At 37.7% G+C, this 21,091-nt stretch overlaps 1 protein-coding gene across 2 annotated transcripts; it reads right to left on the minus strand.

Annotated features, from left to right (window-relative positions):
* Window positions 1–7,899: 7,899 nt before the first annotated feature.
* Window positions 7,900–20,808, minus strand: LOC143854528 (E3 ubiquitin ligase BIG BROTHER-related-like). Of its 2 annotated transcripts, none has more exons than XM_077364543.1 (7): window positions 20,349–20,808; window positions 19,132–19,459; window positions 18,968–19,014; window positions 12,421–12,462; window positions 12,210–12,331; window positions 12,013–12,116; window positions 7,900–8,079 (listed from the first exon to the last, which is right to left on the minus strand). In XM_077364543.1, exons 1-7 carry the CDS (start codon window positions 20,535–20,537, stop codon window positions 8,057–8,059), a joined length of 855 nt encoding a protein of 284 aa, XP_077220658.1. In that variant the 5' UTR covers window positions 20,538–20,808; the 3' UTR covers window positions 7,900–8,056. The 2 variants fall into 2 exon arrangements, with proteins under 2 accessions (XP_077220658.1, XP_077220657.1); XM_077364542.1 differs by having other exon boundaries at window positions 12,008–12,116; window positions 20,349–20,807.
* Between the last annotated feature and the right edge of the window lie 283 nt (window positions 20,809–21,091).

Raw genomic sequence — 21,091 nt, forward strand, 5'->3', positions numbered from 1 at the left:
ATTGACATGAAACATTCAAGACAATTAAAAAAATCAAAGCTTAAACAAATTACAAATATTTGCGGTACAAATTAGAAGGAAGGGAAAAAAATGTAAAATGTAAAATGTAAAATGTAAAAAAAAAACTAATAGCCATCTTTTTAAGGCCTCGGAAATTTTCTTGGATGTTCATAGATTTCGGTGCAAGGAATCGTAAGAAGTGTAAACAACCTGCAAGGTTTCCAATAGCCTATTATATACTAACTGAAAAGAATTATGGAAACAATTTCCAAAACCTGCAAGTGTACAGAAATAGAAGTTTCATAGTTACAAGAAAGAACACATATCGATGCCAATGAAATAGGAAGGCAACACTCTCATCCAACTTGCCGACTAAAGAAATATGAACGAAGAAGTTGAGCCCGAGGTTGAGCTTGGGAATGCCGGAATAAGTTTTCTTGTGGGATTGAAGAAGACCAACAAAAAAAAAGTTAAATATAAGATAATAAAAACCCTCATTGGGCTAGTCGGGATTCAGCCCCGAAGGTCTTCTGTGCGTCGTTAAGGGCTTAAACCCAGCAGTGAATGGAGGTGTAGGAAGCGGAGCCGCTGGAATAGAGGAGATGGGCGGTGAGTGGGGCAAGATCCATCGCCCCGGAGAAGAACAGGTAGCTTATTTGAATCGGACAACGGAGAAGGCAGCTTTACATAAGGCATCTCTTCGGCCAAGTAAAAGCCCTAAATAGTGAAGCAAGAGAGAATAGGTTTTAATGGGGGCATTTTGGAATTATCGGCAGCATTCAATAGTTAATGGGAAACGTTCTATACTTATGGCAAGTTAGTTGAATGCGATTTGGAAACGAATCATTTCGTGATAAACATCCCCTACCACAAATCCCTAAAAATTAGCATGGCTTTTAGAATTCCGTTTTTTGGTATATAGGAAAGAATATGTTTAAGTATTAAGTAGGCGAGAATGAGAAACGTTGCCAAAGACTCCCCTAATTGCGATTTTAGAAACCTTTGTAATATGCGGGATGGAGATGGGCTGACATGTGGCACCACCACGGCTTAGAGGATTCCACTTTACTTATATATATATATATATATATATATAGGAATAGTTGCAGTCGCGTGCGATGCACAGGCAAAGAAAAAATTATGTTCTTGATGAAATCGTGATGGTTATGGAGATGTGCTAAAATCGTGATAACCCCAATAATTTTGCAAGCAATAACATGACTTCAAATATAAAGGAATAGTTCGGGGGAGAGACGTGGTAAAATCTAACTTTAAAAGATAAAATTTTTTTTTTGTAGGTGTAGAATACCAAACGGTATGCTGTAGAATTCCTTTTTTATAGGTGTAGAATACCCAACGTTAAGGAGTAGATATATTAGATTAGATTAGACTGATAGCAAGCAAAGAAAAAGAAACAGCCCAATTTTCTAGGGGCGAGGATTCTAGTATATATTATGGAATATACCCCTTATTCTAGAATAAGGGGTATAGATTGCATGGGAATTTCTAATAAATTCTCTTTTTAAATTGCAGCTTTGAATAAGTTGAAAATTTTATTCATTGTTATTAGGAAATTCGTAGTAAATCGGTGGCAAAAAGTTTGAGAGAGATTTTCATATGGTGCATTGTAAAGTTTAGAAGATAATAGAGAGAGATTTTAGGATGATCTACTTTATCTAGAATTTGTTTTTTTTTTTAAAAGAGAAGATGTTTTTGTAAAGAAGATTAGGAATTAGCTATGCCCCGTTGAATTTTTTGAAAAGAGAAATTAGATTTTTGAACCCACCGGAAACAAACAAAAGAAATCTGTTAAAGGAAAAAACAATGCACGGAATACTAAAAATATTATTAGATATTAGATTTGGTTGCCTTTTGTAATAGAAAAATAAGAATAAAAAAATGCCATAAATTTTGGAAAGGAACTATCTCACTGTCTTACCAGAATCTGCAACAAAAAACAATGAAGAAAACAATGGCAAAAAATTTAAGCTAACCCATCGAAGGCATCTGAAAAGCAAAGGAGTTGATCAGAAACTACCCAAACAGAAGAAATAAAAAAAATAAAGCCATGAACATAGCATTCACCATCCTAAAACAACACAAACCCATCTCTAAAATACAAAAACATGAAACAAAAGGAATAAAAAAATAAAAATTCTAGAGGCAGAATATACCCATCAAAACCTACTAGTATATATGCGTTAATTCGGTGGAAGTGAGGATATTTATGAAAAGTCACAAATGGAAAGTCAACAAAAGATGCATTATTAGAAATGAATAGATGCGTAAAAAAAATAGAAATGAATAGATGTGTGAGAAAAAAGGGCTGAATGCGATTTGCAGAGGAGTGTCACGTGGCACAACCTCAGCATACCACATCCAGCTTTATATAGATAGTATAGATATAGATAGATGAGGGCTTACACCTTGGGGTGTCAATGGATCCAGACGGTCCGAAGGACCATCCAAATCGGAACTTTAATGAACAGGATATAAGCATACCAAGAGGGTCCATGGGCATATTTCGGATTCCCAATCATATGATCCGAAAATTTTTGGATCGGATCCAGGCATGCTACGAAACTCCTTAGGGACAGTCACGATCTGAAATCATCTTGCAGAAATACCCTCAAAATCATTACAACATCAATGTTAAGTGGGGGTATTCTCGTCAAAATAGTCATATTCTTTTAGTAGTTAGCGGTTTCCATCTTTATTGAATGAAATTTCATTTTCGAAATAAATCTCTTCTTCCTTCCCGTGTAAGTATTCCCTCCCCATTTGTGGAACGAACATCTCATCTTCCTATTGGTAACCATAATCCATCTACTCCATTGACATTAATTAATGTTCTGGCCCTAGTCATTGCTCTCACCCTCACTATCGCTAGTCATTGCTCTCACCCTCGCCATCGTAGCACCCTTGCCTTCCCAGCATCCGAGCAGTAAGCACGGAAAACCCCTGCTAAGTTTTTGGTTTCTTATTATCTTCTTAGAATACTGGATAGTGGATACATATTTTTCCCTGTTTTTAGTCACTTCTTTGAAGTCGATCACTACTTCTCATTATAGTGGACTGACATTCTATTTCTTTTTTAAAAAAATTAATTGTGTACTAAGTTTAGTAGGACATAATAGGAGAGTCCGATTTAAAATGGATCGTGATCATGACTTGGGAAATAGGATCCGAAGAACGATCTGAATCCGATCCGACCGATAAGTAATTTGAATGGATCTGACATAGGTGGATCCGTTGATACCCCTACTTACACCATGTAAAATCTCATAACTTCAAACACAGTTTACACAAATCCTTATTAAATCGAAAGGGAACAGTAGCTACAATTTAATCAAACAATTAAAAAAACCCTAAAAATTAAAAAAATAAAATATCAAAATGGGTATTGGGATATCTGAAGAATATTAAAAAAGGAGAAACAAAAAAAGAAAAAGAAAGGGAGCATGCATGCATCAGAGTCATGGAAGATGAACAACACTGCTCGCTTGGATAACCGAGCTTCTTTTGTTCAAGATAATCGTCGTCACAGCATGCCTTAATAAAATAAAACCCCCTTCTCTATATATGAGAGAGAGAGAGAGAGAGAGAGAGAGAGAGAAACCATATAAAATCTCTATTTGGAGGATAAAATATGTATAATATAAACAGAGAATAAAAAATCCTTATGAATACCATTCAAAAAAAAAAATCCTTATGAAGGAAGAGAAAGATGCGCCACAAAGAAACCCAGATGCAAATCAGAGGTCTCAACGGACTTTATATATAGGTGTGTAGAGAAACCTAGGGTTAGGGTTGATTTTGGGTTGGAAGGTTCTCGAGCCCTTGAAATTTGATCCAACAACAGCAGTACTACGTTACTTTCTACGAGATCAACGGTGTATCCTTTACATAAATGCCTCACCGTGGGACCCAATTTTTACCATAGAACGAAAAAGATCAACGGTGTAGCTTTTACATAAATGCTTCCTCGTGGGGCCCAAATCAGACCAATGGATTTTATCATGTACACGTGGCACAAGAGAGGCCTAAAAAGTGTGATATGAAAGAGTATACCAGCCATGACTTACATTTGCCAAAAAAAACTTGGAAAAAAATTATGAAAAACAACCTTGACTAAAGTTTCTCATGGAACTCCCAAAACTTAGATAGTTACTAAAATGACTAATAATTTGCCCAAAATTGACTTTAATTTTAGAGGAAAGTGTTCCCGAGCTCTAGCTCAGATAGCTCAAAAACACATGTAGCCCTACATTTTTGGGGTGATCCAAAGCATTCATTTGGAAGACCCTTCCATGTATAGGGTGTGTACCAAAAGCCAGCCCTATAGTAACATGGACACACAGTGTCTATCCATTTTCCTCTTTACCTTTGATTGGATTAGGATGATCCTATCGATCTGATTTTTGGTACACACCTTATCGAGGGAAGGACCTTCCAAATGAATGCTTTGATGCCCCAAAAAATGTGGGTCCACGTGTGTTTTTGAGCTAGAGCACAGACAAGCTCAGAAACACTTTCCTCTTAATTTTATCTCCATTTTACCTTTTGTTAGGCATAAACTATTGTTAGGTTAGAATATAGTAACTTAATTATGGTTCGGATGCATGATTTCAAAATAGTTTGACATAAGGTTGATGAGCCCAATAGTTAGGTATCTTAGGATTTGCTAGGTAATTTCAAGGAAAGCTGTTTTGCGGCTCAGTTTTATAGGAGAGAATAGCCACCTCATACTAGATTTTGTCTTATTCATTTAATTCATATGATGTAGTGGTTCTCTCATGTAGGGGTGTAAATGGATAATCAAAAATTAGATTACCGTCCGCATCTGAATCCGTTTAAAGCGAATATTATCCGGATCTGTTTCAAGCGGATATTATCCGAATCCGTTTATGAGATATCCGGCTCTTAGCGGATGCAAATATGGTAAATGGTATATCGATCCGTTTAACATCTGAATCCGAGAAGTAAATCATTTTTATTTATTATTAATAATATCATTAATATTTATTTTTAGTAATGACACACTATCTTTTGTTTCTAAAAGAAAAGTGAATTTTCTTCTTAGAAAAAAACAAAAACAAAAAGTGTTTTGGGTAGGAAATGAAGTAATCTCTCATTTTAAGGGCATTCTTGGAGTTTGACATGGCTTTTGTATGAATCAACAAATGTGGGCTGTAGGGTGAAAGAGACAAATGGATGATGTTGATTGAAAGAAGATATCATAGTTTTTAGAGAATTCTAGAGCAAAAAGGCCATAGTCATTGATGGTAAATGAACGGCTCAGATCAATTTTTCAACTTAGGGTTAGGTCATATAAAAACCCAAAATGCAATTAAAAGAGGGGACTTCTAAGGTTTGCAAGGAGAAGCAAGAGAGAGAGGAGAAAGGTGGAGGTTGAGACACCATCTTCAGCATTCCTTGGTGCCTCCAACCCCACCAAAATCCACCGCCGCCCCTCTGCACCTTCTCACAACCACCTCCACCTCCATCACCACCAGTCACCTCCATCTCTAACCCAATCCCTATCTCCATCCCCATTTCTCTTCATCTTCCATAATCAGCACTCCTACTTCCCCTGTTCAAAATAACCCAAACCCATTCCATCATATACATAAAAAAAAAAAAAAAACCCAAAGACCACTACCAACACCATCATCCATCCCCACCGCCTCTCTCTATCTGCCTTGTTTTAAAAGGAAGAAGAGGATCCCATATATTTTATGATTTGAGAGTTAATTTTGTGAAGAGATGGTAGAGGTCTGGTATTGGAAAATTTATTCGAGGAGTAAGAAGGAGAAGAAAGATAAAGTGATACAATAAAATGTTCGAATTTACCGGATAAACAGATACGGATAATATCCGAATTCGAACAATATCCGATGGATATGAATTCGGTAATAGATATTAAATATCCTTCAAATTCGAATCCGAATTCGTATATTGTATACTGTAATCAAATTCGGATATAGCCATATCCGATTCGAATTCGATCCGTTTACACCTCTACTCATGCAAAAGCGAGCTGATAATTAGCTTCAAATCCCTCTGTTAATTGGACATACCTCACCCAAGATATTTTACTATGTTATATATGTTGATCTAGTAGACCACGTAAGTGCCATGTTTAAAATGCAATATACCATACTAGTAAAAAACCTGTGCGATGCACGGGCCGACAAAGAACTGTACGGACCACGTCATAGGTTGATCCAAACCGTCCATGTGATGGAACACAATATAAATAAGTTGTGCCCCAAAAATCATTTCCATGATCCAAACCGTCCATGTGATGGAACACAACATAAATAGGTTGTGCCCCAAAAATCATTTCCATAGGCTGATCCTAACCCTCCAATCTATAGATGTTTCCATAATTCCTCTTAATCGGATGGTTAAGATCACCCTATAGATTTTTTATTAAAAAACCATAAAGGAGGGGGGTAAGATTGAAATTATATGGCTTTAATGGGTGCCTTTGTTAAAAGCATAAAGGAGGGCATAGGATTGAAAATATGGGAGTTGAATGGGTGCATTTGTTAAAAAAAGTTAAAAAAAAGTGATGTGTAATTCTCATATAATTTTCAAAAAAATAAAAAAACTCTCTTCTTTTCCTCCCAGCTTATAGTAGTAGATAACTAAAAAGGAACTGGTAGGCACTACCATGTTTTGATAACTCAGCTTGTTTTTATTATTTAAGCAGTGTTTTTATTTTTTAAACAGTTGTCAAAGATTATTACAACAGTTCCCAAAACGCTGTCATAAGCTAATTAAAAAAGACAAACTGTGTTTGTGCAATTATCAAAACATGCTAGTGCCAACATCAGTGAGTCAGTGACCAACCCGAGGCGTAGCACTCTACATCTCTCAACCCTAACCACATAACCCAACCCAACCCCGCCTAACCCAATTTTCCAAATTGGACCAAGGTAGGTCGGGTTACGTTCAGTTTGTAATGGGCAAAAATGGGCATATTTGTGACAAACGGTGTCTGTCCATTTTGCCATCCACTTTTGAATGGGTTAGGATGATCCTATGAAGCTAATTTTTTGTACCTACCTATCTATGTAAGGGCCTTTCAAATAAAGAGGAAAATGATTGTGAGCCTGAAGCTCATATAGCTTATATGAGCTCAAGGGCCCAAACACATGTGGGCCCACATTGTTAGGATGATCCAAAGCATTCATTTGAAAGGCCCTTACATAGATAGGTTGGTACAAAAAATCAGCTCCATAGGATCATCCGTTTGCCACAAATCTGCCCACTTTTGCCCTCCGCTTTTGGAGGGGTTAGGATGATCCAATGGAGCTGATTTTTGGTACAAACCTTATCTATGATGGGGCCTTGCAAATGAATGGTTTGGATCACCACAAATAATTCAGGACCCATGTGTTTGGGCCCTCAAGCTCATATAAGCTATTTGAGCTTCAAGCTCACAATCATTTTCCTCATATATAAAATCATACTCCTAATATTTTGAAAATTATGATAAAATCACTCAAAAAGTTAGGACGAGTACTTTTGCCAAAGGCTTCAACACTAACCCAACCCAAAATTAAATAGATTGACTTTTCCCAACCCGATCCAAAATCAGGGTGAACTACAACTTGAACCCTTAGTTTTCAAGAGCATCCCTTGTTTTGATAATGGCACCCATTCTTTATCAACATCCTATTGCAATTGGTTGTTGAGTTGTAAATTGTAACAGCCATTCAAAGTAGAAAAGTAGAAATGAATGGAGTGCCATTATTGAAGCAAGGGAGTGCTTTTATCAATTCGAAATGATATTTCTCAGCATTTCCAGAGAGAGAGAGAGAGAGAGAGAGAGAGAGAGAGAGAGAGAGTACTGAATTGGGGTTTAGAAGGATGACAAAACAAACAATATAGAGAAGATGTAAGACAAATTGAGGCACACAAATAAAATAAATCCAATTTAATCCCTTGCAGAGCAGCTTATCACATATATTATTTATGAGAACAAAAGAAAAAACAAACTTAGAAAAGGATGGCTCATCTCTGCTCGTTTTCTGATGTGGAGACCTCAGCACAGCAAACAGGGCACGACTGCACAACAACATGTAAAACATCAGATTCAACAAAACTACAATGTACCACAACAGGTGATCAAATAAGATCAGGATGAATGCACACATATATAATAAGATTATATAGACAAATTTATAATGTGCTTGTTAGAAACAAGAACATATCTAATAAGAAAATTCTCATTTTTCTCCTGAAAATTATCTGTTGTTGACAATTTATCAGCTCAAGTATTTATAAAGTTTCCTTTAGAACTCTTAAATACCTTATTAATAAATACATCTATCTATCTGTTAAAGTATAAAAGATAAATAACGCATTTCTCAAACAGGTTAAGCTTTTGGAGGAGTTGGTTAGTTAACATGGTATCAGAGCCAAAGGTCTTGAGTTCAAACCTCCCGGATAGCAAAAATCCACATGCGATGGTCGGCCCAAAGTGGGACCACATGTGCCACATGTTTGCCAAGTGGGCCTTTTGTGGGGGAGTGTTAAAAGTATAAAAGATAAATAACACCTTTCTCCGGCTTAAGTTTTGGACAAGTTGGTAAGTTAACACTATCTATCTATCCATCCATACTATACATAATGAGAAAATAAGGCACTCAATCGCTCATGAAGTTATTTAAAACTATATAAATGTAAAATTTCCTTTAACAGTTAAATACCATATAAATGTAAATTCATTTATAGCTATTAAATATTTTATAAATGTAAATTTCTCTATAATTATTAAATACCTTATAGATGTAAATTTCTTTGTCGCTTTTTTATCTCTTACATTTTAAATAGTTGGCTCTATTTTTCACCTCATTAAAAAAGAAATAGAAACAAATTTTTTCTCAAAATTAATGTCTGTTGTAGGGGTGATTTCAAAACTTAACGGCACATTATTGCAGAAAATAAAAAATTATTGTATATTAATAGTTAAAATAAATAAAATATAAAAAAAGATTTTTTATGTATTTATATGTAACTAAAATCAATTATCGTAAAACTCACAATAAACCCTGTGTATTGGGAAATCGTCGTCATAATTTCTTTGAATATGAGACTATTATACGATAAAATTGAATTTTTCGGGATGATAATTACTTGGTAAACCCAACAGATTCAATCTCTTAAAGGAAGATCCAAGTGGGAGTCCTTTAATGACAAGCTATTGCATTTCAAACTTATGGGCAGCAATGCCATGGGTTGTCTTCGTCTTCTCCATGTTCTAGATACAGTGGAGCTAATTGTCATACTACCAAACTTACATTGAGTTCCACAAATCAATCCCAAAACCCCAAGGGATAAGTTGGTCAATAACAAGATGTACCATATAGATTTAGCTACAAGTATAAGTTCCCAACTGCTGCTTTTTGAATGGAAATCTTCTTTAGAACCCATTCTTCCATGACACAAAGGGTCATGTTATCACTTCAACATTTTAACCTTCATCTTTGTAGATTGAGAGGGAGTTAAGAATTGAAACTCGAGAATGACAACATGACCAAGCAAGTTTACAAAACAAAATTCTGTGCTCATCTTAGAAGAACAGAATGAAAGCCATGAATAAATTTGGTTGATAAGGCATAAATCCCCTCCATATCTTGACAAGATCTGTGATCACTTGTTGCACTCAGTACTATTTATATAATTATATGCAACCATATGAAGCCTTAAATCTCGGCCATTCCATACCAACTGCTAACTCATACCAGTTCCACAAAGGAACTCAAGATAACAAATACATCTGACTGGTGACTTGGTCATGTTAGCTCCCCGACCAAGTTAGCTCCCCGACCAAGTTTCAATAAGGAACTCAAGGAACCAGCATAAACCCGAGTTGGAACAACCCTGTGAGTCATCAAATACTGATACCAGTAGTTTAGACTTTAAACCTTGAACCATATGCTATGCCAGTCATCCAGCAAACTATGAAAATTGTAAGGACTAAACTTCTATACCCTCTGAACCTATCATCACTATTTTCTATATTAACGAACTTTTTATTGTTGAGCTTTTTATTTTCTATATTAAAGAACTTTTTATTATTTTCTAAATAATAAAGTTGTTTAACCAAAACTATGGAAATGCGCTTTGTCAGCAGGTGCATTTTTTGCAAACCGAGGAGGAATCACTAGACCATCTAATGATACAATGCCCATTTTCCAATTCGATTACAGACTTTGGCAGAGCATCATTAGAAGCCATAGAAGTCTATCGGTGTTTCAAAACTCCATAAAGAAGGTATTACTTTACTGGAATGGCAGGCCTTTTGGTGAAGCGATTCAAAAGATGTGGAAATTGGCACCTTCTGCTACAGTTTGGCATCTATGGAAGGAGAGAAATAACAGAATTTTCAAAGAGAAAGATAGGAGTTGGGGAAGAGTAGCTTTAGATATCAAGATCGATCCCATATTTTGGGGAAGAGATAAGAATAGCGGAAAGTCACACTAAAGGAGATATCTTAAAGGAATTGAAAAACAGTTATGACGGAAAGAAAAGGGAAGGAAAAAGCCACACCAAGTTGAAACCCCCATCCCCCAGGTTGGCTGAAATTAAATTTTGATGGTAGCTCGAGAGGGAACACGGGAACCTAGGGCAAGAGGGTATTGGTGGCATTCTTCGTGAGACCAATGAAAGATCATTGATGACCTTTTCGTAGGGGTGCAACTCGGGTCGGGTTCAACCTGAAAAAATCAAAGGTCGGGTTTGGGTTCGGGTTGAGGAAGCTGAACCCGAGTTGGGTCGGGTTCAGGTTTGGGTTGAGGAAGTTGAACCCAAGTTGGGTCGGGTTGCGGTTCAGGTTCGGGTTCGGGTTCGGGTTGAAGTGTCAGGTTGACCCAACTCGCATCGAAACCCGACATTTAAAAAAAAAAAAAATTAACATTTTTCTGTTTTGTTTCTTTTAGAACAAAAAAACCTAAAGGGGAAAGATATCACCATAACCGGGTCAACCCGACCCGAATTGGGAAATTGGGTCGGGTTCGGGTTGAGATATTAATTTTTCGGGTTGGGTTGGGTTAGTCTTCATTGGGTTGAGAGTCGGGTCGGGTTCAAGTTCAGGTTAACGGTTTAGAGTTTCGGATTGGATTCGAGTTGGCTTCCACCCGACCCAACCAGACCCGAGTTGCACCCCTACCTTTTCGGGACCAGCAGGAACGCGTGGCGCCAATGAAGCTAAGGCCCGAGCTTTACTTTGTAGACTTAGATGGTACATGAAGGATGGGCGAGGACCCTTAATCATTGAAGGAGATTCATCCAGCGTTTTAGTATGGGCCACAAATAGAGCAAATAGTCATTGGAAGCTAGCAGGTGTCATATCTGAAATCATAGATCTTGTCAAGATAAACAAACCGAAGTCTCAGCATATGTTCGGATCGACCAATGATAAAGCGGCTAAGCTAGCCGAGGATGAAGTGGAGACTGTTATGTTTTGCGCTGAGGAAGAGGGGGTTGATCTGTAAATATTGGGAGGCACTGTCTTTGCTATACGCTAATTGAGTGGGACAACTGTTATACTTAAATCTAAACCTCATCGAGATCTATAAACCAGGAAAAAACCTAAAAGAGAATTCTAAAAGCAACTAAAATAATACCAAAAAACGAAACTTTCTTTTTGTAACTGCGAACCTTCACAAAAACTATGCCTACCAAATTCTTGGATCCCAAGAACCTGGAAAGAATACTAACCCAGAACAGAGCTAACATAAAGTATAATAGTCTTCTCCTCAAACCTAAAATCACATAAAATTGTTCAGATGTTAAGGGCTATTTCAAACTAAACGAGATTCTAAAACTCTTCCAAACACCCAAGCAATAAAGAAATGTAGACAACTTGGAACAATGTCTTAAAAGCAGCAGAAAGTAAAGAGATCAAACTTTCAAGGAATATGTACGAAGACCATAAACCATGAGATGAGAAATTAAATAGAGGTTCCAAGCCTATCAAAGAGGAGCATACCTTACTTATTTGAAGCCAATTATTTATGCACTCAGGGTGGTATGAGTGCTTGCATGAAAGCACAATAACGGTGTCACCATCCTCAAAGTCCAATCGGCAAATGACACATCTGCAATATGACCATACAAAATTCCATCATCACACTAATACCATAAATCACTAGAAAAATAAAAATGATATAATTTAAGAGTCATGTGCTTACTGATCAGTGTTCCCGTCCTGTGAACTTTGTGCTTTGTAATTTACTGAAGGCAACGAGGCAATTGTATCAGGAGAAAGTCCCCTGCTCTCAGTTCCAACTACTTCACCCAATGCAAGCAATTCCTGAACCAAAAAAAATTCTCAAAATATAGTCAAGATAGAGGCATCAAGCTTCAATATGAGATGCCAGATTTGAAAAGATGTTAGACTACCTCATAAGATAATTCATCTGGATCAACCTCTTGCCATGGATCCTGAATAAATGAAAATGAAAGAAGGTTAGTGATACATAATTTTTTTTTTGTTTGAAATGGCTGAGTGATGCATAATTATAGGTAAAAAAAACTTAAAATCAGAATTAAATGTGTACTACTCTATAGATGAAGTTCAAACTCCAAGACACTCTCCTGTTGCTCCCGTCCATTGGGTTGAATCATTGAACTAACAGTAGGATAATGCACACATAACCTAGACAAAACACCTTTCAGAAAAAAAGGAACCTAGACATAACCAAAGATTGAAATTTCAGTTTCAGTTTCGGCCATAGCCGACAGAAATTTCGGTGAAAATCTTATAATTTCGGCCGAAATTTTTAAAGTTCGGTTTCGGTTTTAAATTTCGGTCCGGCGGATTTCGGTGTTTCGGCCAAAATTTAAAATCATGGACATATCAATATATATAGGCATGCAGACTTTCAGTTTAATAAGGTGAGCTTATGCTAGGTTTTTATTGAACGCTGGAAATCCATTTTAATTTTTTTTGTTCACCTGCATATTTACGTTTACATGATAGTGTGTTTCATTATAATGTTTACAAATAATGGTTACACTTTAATGCTAAAGAGCCATAATTCATATCAGTAGGCAAAGAAGAATGCTATCATTAGGACAGTGAGAGTTCTTTACATTTAGTTCTGAAGTAAAACACACTTTATGATGGTAATAAATAAAAACTAAATGCCCTGCATACGTTGTCTGATTAAAACTCATTAGTTATCCTGTTTGAGCATATGTGTGCTCGTAATTTATGTGCAAGCATGGAAATTGAAAATTTTAAGCTGCCAATTGAACTACACTAAGCAAATGTTTGATAACAGCCACCTAAGTCAACCTATTTGGAATCATGCAATTATGGCCATAATTTTAATAATTTAAATTATTACATTGATTTATTGATGCAAATTGTAGGGCCAATAAGCGTCATATTTGCACAGTAAAAGTTTTAGGATTTTTATTTCCATGTCATTTATTTTCTAGGATTATTATTTCCATAGTTTAGTTTTTAAGGCTTTTATTTTCCGTGGAATTTTTACTTTCATTGCCTATATATAGGCCACATGTATTAGAGATTTTCAGATTTTGATGATGAAGTAATGAATTGAGAAAATATGTTCTCCCCTATCCTTCTTCTTCCCTTTCTCTTCTTCTCTTATTCTTCTCCTATTTCTCACCTCTAATTTCTTGTCTTCCCTTCTTTCTCTTATTCTCTTCCCCTTCTTCTTCTCTTTTCCCCTCTATCTTCTACTTCTCCTTCCTTGGGCCACATCAATTTGGTATCAGAGCCAAAGATCCAAGCTCTCTTTTCCTCTCCCTATTCTCTCTCCCCTTGTCTCTCTGTCTCTCTATTATCTCTTTCCTTCTCTTCACCATCTCTTTTTATTTCTCCTCCGTCAACACACCTCGACACCCCATCCGAACAAACAGCACCGCGAAGCCCTGCGAGTTTTACCCTCAAGAACACCTTCAAGTTTCAGCATTGGCTTTGGGACACATAACAGCCCTCAGATTTACCCACAAAACCAGCAGCCTTTCTCCTAAAATCAGTCCCTATTTCAGCACCATCCCTTCATTCTCATCCCATGTCAGCACCCTCCGACCTCCGTTCAATCACAACTCCACCATCCCACTTGTGATACCCGCAGACCCACCTCCTTGATAGTCATCCTTGTGCACTGTTTTACCTACCCTTTTATCACCAAACCTGTGCCTCTTCCCAACCTTTGTTAACAACTCTTAGAGTCTAGTTGACCAGCACCTTTTCCCCTTAGCTTTGCTGCCCAAGTCCCTTCGTGCTTCATAGAACCGCCTTGAATGTCACCTCATCAACATCAACCCGAAAATATGCCAATCCCTCTACACCACTTGCAGATTTCTTGAACATTATACAATCCTTGACCCATTCTTTCCCGTGACTCCAACATCCAGTTGCAATACAGCAAGTTTCAAAAGAAGGGTTTATCTCAGGAACAATAATTTTCCAAAAGACAATCGACCTGCATAGCAGGTTACATAACCTGTCTAGCAGGTTTCTGCAGACTTGAATCGAGGGAAGATTTTGAAATCCACAGAGAAAGGAAAGATTGCAAATATATATTATATATTATATAGCAAATTTCCACATCAAGGCAGAGAGGTACATGCTTGGCTTTCCTTTTTACTTTCCAGTAAATATTTGTGAGGCCAAAAGAAAGGAAAGGCAACTTATTTACTTTCTCAAGAAAAGGACAGTTACCTTTATTGAAGGCAAGTAGGAGACGTGTGGGCAAGGCTAGTGGTAAACATATCACTCTTACCACTTATATAGTGATTTGCAGATTTAGTTAACTTGCACAATAAGTTTCCACAAACCAAGAAAGAAGTTACCTTTATGTGAAAGCTACTTTTGGGGAAACAAAAGATACCTTTATGTGTTGTACGTGTCACCCAAGGAGACAAGAAAAAACAAAAAGCCTATATGGACCCTTGAAGCCAGCCAGACATCGGATTGAAGATCGATCTCAGCCGTCTATTAGGATCAAGTGGGAAACTTCATTGGATAGATTGATCTCAGCCCTCTATTAGGATCAAGTGGAAATTGAGGTGGGGTCTGTTGCAAACAGCTTTTGACTCAGGAATTCGAATTAAAACGATCTGATCATACCACATAACACTTATAGCTCTCTGATCAGATTGTGTGTGCTCCACGCCTCCGCCTTTAGATCAAGGATTGATCTCAACCGTCAATTTAGATCGAGTGTTGATCTCCATCGGATCAAGGCAGAATTCATCGCACACATCAAATTGGATTTGAGAATCTAATCAAAACATCAGATCATACCGCAAATATTGAGGGCTCTCCAAATCTAATAGATCAGAACATCGATCTCTTCACCGTCACTTTCTCATAACTCAGATTCCATTTGGGGGTCATGCATCATTGATTCGCCCCACAATGACTACACCATGGGTTCAGTATTTCTATGGTTCCGATGCCGGCTACTATTCCTATGGAGATTACGATGTTGCGTGCCTACAATGGATCAAGGCTCTTGATGCATACCATTAGTATTATGGTTATAATCATCAAATGACCATTCATCGAGTCAAGGATACAGTATGCAGAGATGCCAAGGTGAAATGGAGACAGTTCTTGTGAGAGCGCAGTGAATTAGGCATGCCTTATTTTAGTTTAGTATTATGGTTATAATCATCAAATGACCATTCGTCGAGTCAAGGATACAGTATGCAGAGATGCCAAGGTGAAATGGAGACAGTTCTTGTGAGAGCGCAGTGAATTAGGCATGCCTTATTTTAGTTTAGTATTATGGTTATAATCATCAAATGACCATTCGTCGAGTCAAGGATACAGTATGCAGAGATGCCAAGGTGAAATGGAGACAGTTCTTGTGAGAGCGCAGTGAATTAGGCATGCCTTATTTTAGTCAATGGCAAGATGTCCGTGATGAGTTCGTGAAGGTATATGCTAAGAAGCACGGGTACTCTCCGGAGGCCCACGCACCCGTGTCGGGTGCGTATCGGGTGCGGGTGCGGGTGCTCTTGGGTACTGCTTATTATCGATATCATCAAAGGCAAAGACAGGTCCAACCCCGAGGAGACTGGGAACGACACATTCAAGCTACTTTGGATCAGCACTTAGACATGATGGCTGATATGAAGGTAACCTTGAATCGAATTAGCAAGCATCTTGGGCTTAAGGCTCCTAGGGAGGCCACGACTAGCATGACCGATGTTACTGACTCCCACGATATGCCAGATGCAGTTGATACTAGTGATGGTCCAATTGTTCTTGATGATGAGGTTAACACTGATGATCCAGTTGCTGGGCGTATTGAGTCTGAGCCTATTGCAGAGATTGCAGACACCAAGGCCATGATGAGCATTGTAACTGAGGATGCTGATTCTACAGTAGATGAGCACAATGACAGTACTGACTCTATAGCCGATGCTCCAATCGAGATGATTGTGGAGGCTGAGATTGAGGATTTCAGTGCACATGACGATCATCATGAGGATGCAGGTGATGGCTTGACACATATAGGTACATGTGAGGTGCATGGGGATACCGATGTTGTAGATGGTCACACTATTCCAGAGGAGATTTTGGCAGACGTTGTTCATGTGGATATGGTGATGCCTGTGGATTTTACATTTGACATGGCCGAGATCTTTTATGCAGTTACCACGAGTGACCATTTACAGACTGGCCTCATCCGGGTTACAATTTTTCCAGTCCGTCGCACTTACTTGGATGGACCGCTTCTGATGGCCTATATCATATGTGACTTCGACGACCTTCTACTCTTATTGTGTGAATGGGTCATTTATATATTTGATCCAGGCGGTCTAGAACTCGAGGCGAGTTCTTTTCAATAAGGGGAGAATGATGCAAATTGTAGGGCCAATAAGCGTCATATTTGCGGAGTAAAAGTTTTAGGATTTTTATTTCCATGTCTAGGATTTTTATTTCCATGTCATTTATTTTCTAGGATTATTATTTCCATAGTTTAGTTTCTAAGGCTTTTATTTTCCGTGGAATTTTTACTTTCATTGCCTATATATAGGCCACATGTATTAGAGATTTTCAGATTTTGATGATGAAGTAATGAATTGAGAAAAGATATTCTCCCCTATCCTTCTTCTTCCCTTTCTCTTCTTCTCTTATTCTTCTTCCCCTGTTTCTCACCTCAAATTTCTTGTCTTCCCTTCTTTTACTCTTATTTTCTTCCCCTTTTTCTTCTCTTTTCCCCTCTATCTTCTATTTCCCTTCCCTGGATCACATCATTTATGTTTGTCCTCTCTTTAGCACAACTAGTAGCCCCATCCTCAACTTTTTACACCACAACATCACAGGAAAATGCAAGGTTGCACAAACCTTATTGCCTGAAAACACTCAGACCTGAAGTTACTCAGAAGTATATGCAACAAAGAGTGGAGCACTAAGAGTGAATCCAACACAATTGGTCACTGAGTAAAACATTTAGGGTTGTTGGGATGTAGTGGGAAATAGTGAAATATCATTTGGGTAGATGGGAAGAGGGGTGCAAACCTCAAAAGATGGGTGACCTTGGAATTAAAAAGCTGAATTTGCTGAATAAGGCTCTCCTCAAAAAATGGTTGTGAAAATTCGGAGAAGATAGTGATACGCTATGGAGATCAGCTATAGAGGCTAAATAGTCTAGTTTAGGGGGATGGTATTCTTTAGATGTTTTCATCACCTGGAATTCCTCGATTTGTCGCAATATCTAGAAATACAGATCCCTTTTATCAAGAAGGCATCCGATACAAAGTAGGTAGGGGAGAGAATATTAGATTTTGGGTGCATTTATGGTGTGGTGAAAACCCTTTGAAATCTGACTTTTCAGTTATTTTCAGTAGGATTTTTGAAAAAGGAATTAGCGTGGCGATGGATATGGATATGGAAGAAAATCAATCTTCTAATTCATACTAAATATGCATGACCTTTTCTCTCCTAATGCATTGCCTACTAATATGCATGACCTTTTCTTTCAGATTCTCAAACAACAATATTCAAAAAACAGAACAATCAAATATAAGTTTGTGATGCATATAATTTTATTTAAGATGAAAATAAGTTTAGGCTTCCATCTTCTAGAAATCCCTTTAAGAATCGGCTATGGACTATTCAAGCATGCATTACCTTTCCATCCAATCTCCATCCATTTATTGCAAAAACATCCAAATTAAAAGGTCCATAAACATTTGTTTATTCCCTTAACTGTGGAGTGCCTCAATAAGAATTGAAAACATTAAATTCATATGCACAAAAAAAAAGATTGATTTGCAATTCCACTAAACCAGCAACCCAAAGAATCTAGAATAGTAAGAATTTGAATCACAGACTCTCAGTGGGGTCTATCTATAGCACAGTTGGATAGTGCTCTGCATTGCAACCTTCAAGTTTTGAGTTTGATTCCTGCTTACCCATGAATAAGCATAAAGGGAAATCTCAAAACAAACTTCCAATATCAAGTGATTATTCATCCCTCATATCCTAATGTCCTCATAAGGATGTTTTCATTAGGGTGTACAGTGTACACTGAGACTAGGTTGGAAGAGTCAAATGAATAGAGCAAAAAATGAGATAAGTGTAATACAAATAGCCCTATGTCAAAGATGCTAGGCATAAAAGAACTTGCAAGAGACATTAATCATATCACATGATTTAAAATCATCCTACCTAATCATGAAATTAGCTTAGAATTTTAACAGCTATCATAACAAAACAGACCAATCATTCAAAAAAAGAAGTATTCTTTCAATAGCTTGCATTGAAATCATAACAACAACCACAGGGATATCCATCAACCAATCAAGGTTGATACTTCAAATACATAAAATGCTATCAATGGTGATAAAAGATAAAGATGAATAACACTTTATAGCTACACAAACATTGAAACACAGAAATTAAACTGAAAAAGACTGACAGTTACATGAATAAAATGATGAACATGGATACCTGAGAGTTACTGTCATTGTCCTCAAGATCCTCCTCCTCCGATTCCCCTAATCACACCAAGCCAAATTCAATAAATATTCTAATTCTCAACTTTGCAAGAACAAAAATCTACTCAAACAAAACCAAAAATTCAACTTTTGAAGGATCATGTTCGAGCTGCTCACAATCATTTATCCCAAGCGCCATCATATGAATAGCAGCTTGTGCTTCAGCATCTTGAAGTGCTCTCGCATAGTCCTCATCATTGTCGTATGCCGACGGATCAATATCAATGCCAACACTATCTGTGCCAACGGCCTCAGAATCCCCATCCTCATTCAGATCACCGTCCCCATCAGCATTCTCATCCTCATTCAGATCATCGTCCCCATCAGCACTCTCATCCTCATTCAGATCATCATCGCCTTGCGCACTATGCACCGAGCTCCCACTTTCGGAACTGCTGTACGCACCGGGTAAATTGTTCATCGTCAGCATCAAATACGCCCTTTCCTGGTCCACATACAAACAAAACCCACAATAAAAAATCCCTAATTCCATCAACTCCCATCATAATTCTCATCGAATCGGAATTCACAAATTTCAACCAATATAAATTGTTTAAGCATAAATGATAAAATTACCAACTCTAATAGTTCGTTTGAAATTATGACAACCGATGGTGAGCCCCCAAACCGATTATTGGATTCTCAAAATTAAATCACCCCAAACCGATTATTGGACTCTCAAAGTTATTTAATTTTGAGAGTCCAAGAACCGGTTTGTGGGCTCACCATCAGTTGTCATAATCTCAAACGAACTGGCCGAAAGCTTTTAGAGTAATTGGTTGTTTAATATGGTATCAAACCTCTTGATTCAAAACCCAACAACTCCTTGATATTAAAAATCCACGCGTACAACCAACCCAAAAGAAGGGCCACATGTACAACCAACCAAAAAAAGAGGGGTCACATATAAATAACACATCTCTAATAGCTTAAGCTCTTGGAGTAATTGGTTGTTTCACATTGTATCAGAGCTATTGCCACGCCATGTCTTGGTTCAGAACCCAACAACTCATATTAAAAATTCAAATCAATCAACCGAAAAAAAAGGGGCTCATACAGGCTCTAGTAGCTTAAGCTTTTCAAGTAATTGATTGTTTCACATGGTATGAGTTATTGCCACAGGACTAGTCCTAGTTCAAAACCTAACAACTCCTTGATATTAAAAATTCAAATCCCTCAAAAGAGGGGCCACATGTGCCCCATGTAAGTAAGACCAACAAAAAAAAGGGTCACATATAAATAACACAAGCCTCTAATAGCTTAAGCTTTTAAACTAATTGGGTGTTTCAAATAAACAAGATCGAACAAGAAATAAAAAACCCTAGGGGTGTTACCTGTTCTTGTAGCCTGCGGGCGAGGGCTAGGTCAGACTCCACCTGGCTGAGGCTCGTGAAGGGGGTTCTGCTAGGTGGCTGAGATGGAGAATTCGGTGCAATTTCCTCATGCAATTCGGGATTAGGGTTAGGGTTAGGGTTTTCATCGTTGGTTTTGTCTCCTTCACAAGCTTCTTTGGCGTTATCCATGGCAAAAGAAAATCCTAAATTGGGATTTGTTTTTTCTTTGTGGGGATCGAAAGAGAGGTTCGATCGTATATGAAGAAAAACGAGATATAGAAATATGGATTTGAAGATGATGAAGAAAGAAAAGCAGAGAGGGAAAGTGGATTGAAGAACAAGTTTTAGAAGAGAAAGAGTGTGTGGGTAATGGAAAGGAGGGGTGGGTTTTTTTTAATAGGGATGTTGAGACGGGGAGAGAGATAAAAGACTCCTTTGGCTTGTGGGTGTTTGTTTCCTACATAAATTCAAAAATCTAATAAAAGACCTAACTATAAAAAAGTTTCCAAATATGGGTCTCATCTGATCCTATCCAAATCGGACCCACATATATTTCGGTCATGATCCTTTCCGAATCCCTTCGGTCTAGACCTGGTAAACAGGTGGGCCGGGCCGGGTTTCACCCAACCCGTACTGGTCCGGGTGGTACGGGCCGGGTCATAATTTGGTGAAGCCGGACCCCACCCGTACGGGTCGGGGGTTGATCACCATTGACCTTCATTTGATATGCCTTAGAATCCATG

Source organism: Tasmannia lanceolata, unplaced genomic scaffold (genome assembly GCF_043159265.1).
Source record: "Tasmannia lanceolata isolate RefF3 unplaced genomic scaffold, GAP_Taslan_0.1 ptg000020l, whole genome shotgun sequence".
Taxonomy (NCBI): Eukaryota; Viridiplantae; Streptophyta; class Magnoliopsida; order Canellales; family Winteraceae; genus Tasmannia; species Tasmannia lanceolata.

Excerpts from the sequence above, each read along its gene's own strand:
- LOC143854528 (XM_077364542.1), bottom strand. The coding sequence starts at position 20,537 with ATGGATAACGCCAAAGAAGCTTGTGAAGGAGACAAAACCAACGATGAA. Across the intron at positions 19,015-19,131 it reads GGCGCTTGGGATAAATGATT|GGGAATCGGAGGAGGAGGAT; the intron begins GTGAGCAGCTCG and ends TGGTGTGATTAG. Across the intron at positions 12,117-12,209 it reads CAGGACGGGAACACTGATCA|ATGTGTCATTTGCCGATTGG; the intron begins GTAAGCACATGA and ends GTCATATTGCAG.